Source organism: Octopus bimaculoides, chromosome 3 (genome assembly GCF_001194135.2).
Source record: "Octopus bimaculoides isolate UCB-OBI-ISO-001 chromosome 3, ASM119413v2, whole genome shotgun sequence".
NCBI lineage: Eukaryota > Metazoa > Mollusca > Cephalopoda > Octopoda > Octopodidae > Octopus > Octopus bimaculoides.
The window spans coordinates 123,632,622-123,638,917 of NC_068983.1; the positions used below are offsets into that span (position 1 = coordinate 123,632,622).

General features: G+C 35.5%; 2 protein-coding genes across 2 annotated transcripts in view; one reads left to right on the forward strand and one right to left on the reverse strand.

Annotated features, from left to right (window-relative positions):
* LOC106880343 (UBX domain-containing protein 4) overlaps positions 1-6,296 on the reverse strand; it is a 33,987-nt gene that overhangs the window by 16,512 nt on the left and 11,179 nt on the right. The window contains exon 2 of the mRNA XM_014930226.2: positions 4,276-4,398. Coding sequence (XP_014785712.1) covers positions 4,276-4,357 — 82 coding nt within the window. The 5' untranslated portion in view covers positions 4,358-4,398. The remainder of the gene's footprint in view (positions 1-4,275; positions 4,399-6,296) is intronic.
* LOC106880342 (stAR-related lipid transfer protein 3) overlaps positions 4,723-6,296 on the forward strand; it is a 68,701-nt gene continuing 67,127 nt past the window's right edge. The window contains exon 1 of the mRNA XM_014930224.2: positions 4,723-4,980. Within this exon, the coding sequence (XP_014785710.1) occupies positions 4,966-4,980 (15 nt within the window). The 5' untranslated portion in view covers positions 4,723-4,965. The remainder of the gene's footprint in view (positions 4,981-6,296) is intronic.

A 6,296-nucleotide genomic window follows, 5' to 3' on the forward strand; every position in this document is an offset into this window, starting at 1 on the left:
TCTGAAACATAGGATTCCGTAAAAAAAAAACAATATACTCCATCTCCACCAAAATGTGTTCCTTGTTACAACTGAAATTTTTCTTTTAACACTGCATCTGTCCAATGTAATGGATGTAATTAGATGTCACATCATTTTGAACTACAAACAATTTGGTTGCTAAAGCATTGTCAAGTGACTAAACAGTTATTATTTGTCAATTGTCTATAACCTGCCTTTACAGTATTTTTTGACACATGTTTTTGCTTTGTTTAAATAGATTTAAACGTTGTTTAGAAAAATCCTTTTGTTTCATAATCAGGATATTAATTTATTTTATCACATTTGTTTTAACTTTTTATATCTATAATTGTATTCTCTATATAAATGGATTCAATAAACCTTTTGGATTCAAAGCATCTAGGATATTTTCCCTTACAAATCAAGGGGGTAATGTCAGCATAAATAAATATATTTTGGGGTAATTGGTTATAAAAGTTCCCTGACCCCTGGGATAGACAGATGGTTGTGAATACTAATTCTTTTGCTCCATTGCGAAATGCACCAAACACAACATCAGCTAGTGATAAGTAACAAACCTAGAGACAAAACAATCTGGCAAAAGAAGGTATGGAGCCCAAAGATCCAAGGTAGCACATGTTGAGATGGAGGAGATAGAGGCCTACAACACAGAAGGATGGAGGAAGGTGGGATACACAATAGGGATGATGAGTAAGTTGTGAGTGATTGAGTGGAGGCAACATGCGACCAGACAACTTTGATGGGCAGATGCCAGCAACTGAGCTGCAAATATCTTCAATGTTTCAATTTTTTCTTTTGCCTATGAGCAAGCATATTTACCAAGTGAAACCATTTGATTATCAGCTCATTTATAGCTGGTGATCAATTAGTTTAACTTTGTGCTGATATTGGCAGCTCCTTTAACCCTTTGTATGACCAGTGTATCAAGTGATACACAGAACATATTTCCTTGATGTCCTCACATCATATATGGTACATATTATTACCCATTTTATTTCAACCACCACAGTAACTTGCAACTTATGATAGGGAAGCTTTATATTACTCAGAACGTGTGAAACAGGGTCTAACCAAAAGACTGAAAACAAAGATAGATGTTTATGACAAATTCATTAAAATGCTTTGACAGGTAAAGGATTAATAGTTCTTTCTGAGGACAGTTTTATGAAGGAACTTAGATTTTGAGAAATATATGTCCATCATATGCTGACTTTATTTCTTTCTTACATCCATGACAGTGGAGGTGGTTAGGGCAGCGGACTCGCAGTCATAGGATCGCGGTTTCGATTCTCAGACCGGGCGTTGTGAGTGTTTATTGAGCGAAAACACCTAAGGCTCCACGAGGCTTCGGCAGGGGATGGTGGCGAACCCTGCTGTACTCTTCCACCACAACTTTCTCTCACTCTTACTTCCTCTTTCTGTTGTGCCTGTAATTCAAAGGGTCAGCCTTGTCACACTGTGTCATGCTGAATATCCCCGAGAACTACGTTAAGGGTACACGTATCTGTGGAGTGCTCAGCCACTTGCACGTTAATTTCACGAGCAGGCTGTTCCGTTGATCGGATCAACTGGAACCCTCGACGTCGTAAGCGATGGAGTACCAACACCCATGACAATCCCATTTCGGTAATTTTTTCAGATTAACACCCGCACAATTTTCACTAGGGTGTTGGGGTTAGGGTTTTAGGGTTAGGGTTAGGTAATTGTGCAGGTGTTAATCTGAAAAATTACCCCCATTTCTTCATGTCTATTCAGAGACATCCACAACAATTTCCAATTTCTTGTATTCACCAGCAGCTTGTATCTACTTAGCAACAGTATGGTCCTCAGCTATTAACTACATAAAGAATCATTTGTTCAAAATTCATTTCCGAATTAGCCAAATCTAGAAACAATATTAGTGAAAAATTTTCAGGAAGGACTGAAGAAATAATTATGCATGGTTTAGCACGTTATGATTGAAGAAATGGTAAATACTATCAAACAAAATTAATATAGCAGTGTTTCTCTCAAACAGTGATAAAGTGGAAAGAGTACAATGCTATAACTTCCGTTATTCAGATGATTACAGAAAGTGAAAATGTATTAAACATTACTTTCATCATTTCGTCGGAGATTCAAATATTACGCAGCCTAGTATTTCTTGGAGGGGGAGAGGGACGCAAATTGTCATGTGTAATCAAACAAAATTGGGGTGTTAGTCAGTTTGTGCACCACAGGTTTGACCTCATATCGGCCTGATCAAGCAGACCTAAGATCAATGACATTCCAACCATGACCATCCAATATTTCTTTAGACAGTATATTGTGTCCTTTCAATTTTTAAGGTGGAAGGGAATAATAATCCCAGATTTTACGACCCAAAATAAATTTTTTTCAAAACGAATTCTTAGCAGTCTGATTTCTTTGGGGTTTTGTATACGCAGTGAAAATCAATAAAACCTAATTTATGATACATGTCATTGATTAGGGTTTCGGGTGAGTATCAACAAAAGCGTTCCCTAATATATGCTAATCTGAAAAAAAAAAAAAAAAATTCTGACTCTTTACAGAATAGTCACGGTTGGAAGGCTATAGTTGTGTGACAATTTCTTTGCGCATGCACGTGACCCATATTTTAAGCGCATGCACAAAACTCCAAAATGTATCAGGCAGTTCAAGTGTTTGTTTTGACACTTTTGGTACTACTAAAGCAGCGCGGACCCGAACGCGCAGTCGCGCGTCCGCGCTAGCTAGTCTTGAGTGGTCGATCCTAACCCTGTCCCTAACCCTATCCCGCGTGTGCAAATGAATACGTGTTTAGGGTTAGGGTTAGGATCGACCACTCACGACTAGCTAGCGCGGACGCGCGACTGCGCGTTCGGGTCCGCGCTGCTTTTAGTAGTACCGACATTTTCCCCTTTTCGGGCTGTAAAATCTATATCATGGTAGGGGTGTGATTTGGGAAAGATATGGCTACTATATCTAGCATGTCAAGCAACCGTTGTTGATTCGTTTGTTGCTTCCAAAAAGAAATAGCTGGTGGAAACAACAAAATGGCATTTGTAGAAATAATTATATGATGATTGATTAGACTTTTGGCTAAAACAGAAATAGGCAAAGATAATAAACCAATGGTAAATAAGTAACCAACGTTTGTTTCTTCAGAAATAATTCAACTGGTGAAATCAGCTCGAAAATAGAACATGTCACAAAGAAGACGAGTGTATCAAAACGATTTATGTTATCACAAATTAAATCTCGTGAGTGGATGTGTGTGAATGTGTATATATTTCCAGAAGGTCAAGCACACAGCCTGATAAAACTTTGTTGTTGTTGTTAGGGTTATAAGAATTTGTTGAAGTTAAGTTAAATTTTTGTTTCGGTTTCCAAGTAAATTTAAGTGAAAATAATATATGAAAGTCTCAAATGCTTGACTATCCAGCCTGAAGAAGTCGTAAGAACAAATTTAAATCAATGTTGCTTTATCTAATACAGTTGTTACACACAAACGTGTACATGACGTCACGGTGGAAAATGTATTTTCTAAAAGTATTGAATTGAACATGGTCTGACGTGAACGTAAGAAACGACGATCAAAATAAAATTTACTACTAAAGCTAAAATCCAGAATTTGGTGATGATGGGCGATGACAATTAGTTTGATACGACTTGATAAAAGAGTTAATTATGGATGAAGGCTAACTGTTAAAATGTTGGTAAGCACCAACTTTTTAACAGTTCGCCTGATTCAAAAGGTTAATGATGTTTTGAAGATTGGTGAACAAGTGGCAGATGTACAAGGAAATACCTAGATAATTAATAATTATAGAAATTAATGGTATCTTACATAATCAACTCAAATAAGTGGTGAGCTAAATTTATTATATCCTGTTTAGTCTCGGTTCTGAATTTAAATCTTACAGCTGTCATCATCATAGTATAATACAGAGGATATAAACTACCTTGCCAGATTAATTGATTAAGTTAATCGATGAAAAAATTCAGCTTGGGAGGAAATAGTTGTGACTCAACAAAAACGCGACATTTCTTTTTTTTTTTTAATATACTTAGACCAAATTCGTTGCTGTAATATTTACTGAAAAGAAACATTTAAACTGGAGTTCGTTCAGATATTACTGTAGTTGCCACAGAAAATTATAAAATGGCTTTATACATTTAGTTATAATTATAAAGAGAGAGAGGATTGCATTTGAAGAACACTAGAAGCAAATGTAAAATCAAGATTTTCTGCTTCTGTCCATTAAGACTTACCAGATACATAGACTAGGAAGATACATTTTCTATCCTTTGATACTTGTATCGCTTTTGCTATCGAGTCTTCGTACCACAACATGATGAATTATTTCCCCAGTAATTGACGAAAAGTCAACTTGTCTACGGTAAAAAAAAAAACAAAACGATTACGTTGTTGACATCAAACTGGAAGTGGACATGAAACAAGTGAGCAGCAAATATAGAACAGGTAGATGACAAAACAAAACTACGACACACAAATCAGACATAAATTTAAAGGCAAAAGAGATATCGATGAAAAAAAAATTATAAATTTAATTCTTCTTGGTTAATATAAGATAGATTCATAAATAAAATATCCCAGAAAATATGTTATTTCAATTCACTTCTTTGTTGTTTTTTTTTTTAAATATTCATTGCGAATTAAACCGGAAAAATAATTTTTGTTGTTATTATTGAAAGTGGTGTTATATTGGTGATTTGACCTAACGGAAGTAATTCCTTTGCTATCACCTGTTAGGTCAATGGTTACAGGCAAGTAAGAAATGCTAGAGACGGCCTGACAGGCTAAACAGTTAATATCATTATTGTTGTTATTTTACTCTCTTCTCTTACCCTTTCATAAACAATGGGGTAATGATGATTTGCTTCAGGCAGGACGTTTTTTTTTAATTGTATTACCCGAATAATGCTGCAATATTTGACAACATGTCCATCGAAAGAGTAAGTTCAATTCATTAATTATCCAAAACAAGATTGCCTCTGTTCTTATATATAACATCCATGGTTCTGTTTTCCTTTTATTGTCTCCAAAATCCATCACCTTACTATATAAGCCTGGCGTTTTTTTTTTTGTAGTTCTTATTTATATTTTTTCATTGTATACCTTTTTATGTAATTTGATAGCAAAGGTTATTTTTTTTTAGAAATCGTAACAACTTATCGCCAACATACATACATACACATATATATATATCACACACACACACACACATACATATATATATATATATATATATATATATATATAGATAGATATTTAGGTGGTGGTGGGATACAAAAGCATATATCAGTGCTTATTTATTTATCAATTCGAAGTTGATGATTCACTCGGTCGCAACTCTTGAGTGTCTTTCGCTTTTTGCAGTGATCCTTCAGGCGATAAAAAGACATTCTTTCTGTTGCATGGTGGATCGCACAAACCGACAAACCGGGCAGTGATGAAATCACTCAATCATATTCGTGTGTGTGTGTTTGATATATACACACACACTTTTGTAGTCATACCCTTACATTCACTTACAAATACTAACGAGAATCAGAATACAATCGCATTTTCTTAGAGAACATTTCAGATGAATAAGAATATATACGGCGATGGTTATTCTTTGATTGATAACTTCTCTACGATTTTTCTTAAAATAATTTAAAAAAGTTGTAAATGGTATCTATATTTTCTTAAGTTATTCTCCTAGCCTCTCTCTCTTTCTCTCTCTCTCTCCCTCTCTCAACCCTCTATCGTGACATCACCAATATTTATGTTGATTTAATTCAAGATCTCTTGGATACACGAGCGCTTCGTTTCACATTTTTACTACATATTCTGTACATTAAAAATGTGAAGTGATTAAGTTTAAAATTCTGGCGCCACTCCCATTTCCGAATCCCTCCAGATTGTTTCTGATTCTATGAACACTCCATTGGATAATGTAGGCAAGATACTAAATTCCTGCGAACCCATGGAAAACAAACCTCATCCAGCTATTCTGATTATATGTCTGTGCACACGTTTGAATGTGGTGTGTGCCAGAGGGTTTGCAAATCCAATGGGGGTCTTAAAAGACATGTTAGGATCCACAATGAGCAGAACTTACTTGCAGGTATTGGTAGTGCAAATCGGAGGTGCAATCTATGTGGGTGTTTTTTCAAAACACTGTCTGGTTTAAAAAGCCACATCAGACGCCATGAAAGGGCTAAGGTGTAGGTGCAGGAGGTGGTCAAACTCTGTTTAAGGAGTGGACAACCACCATATATATATA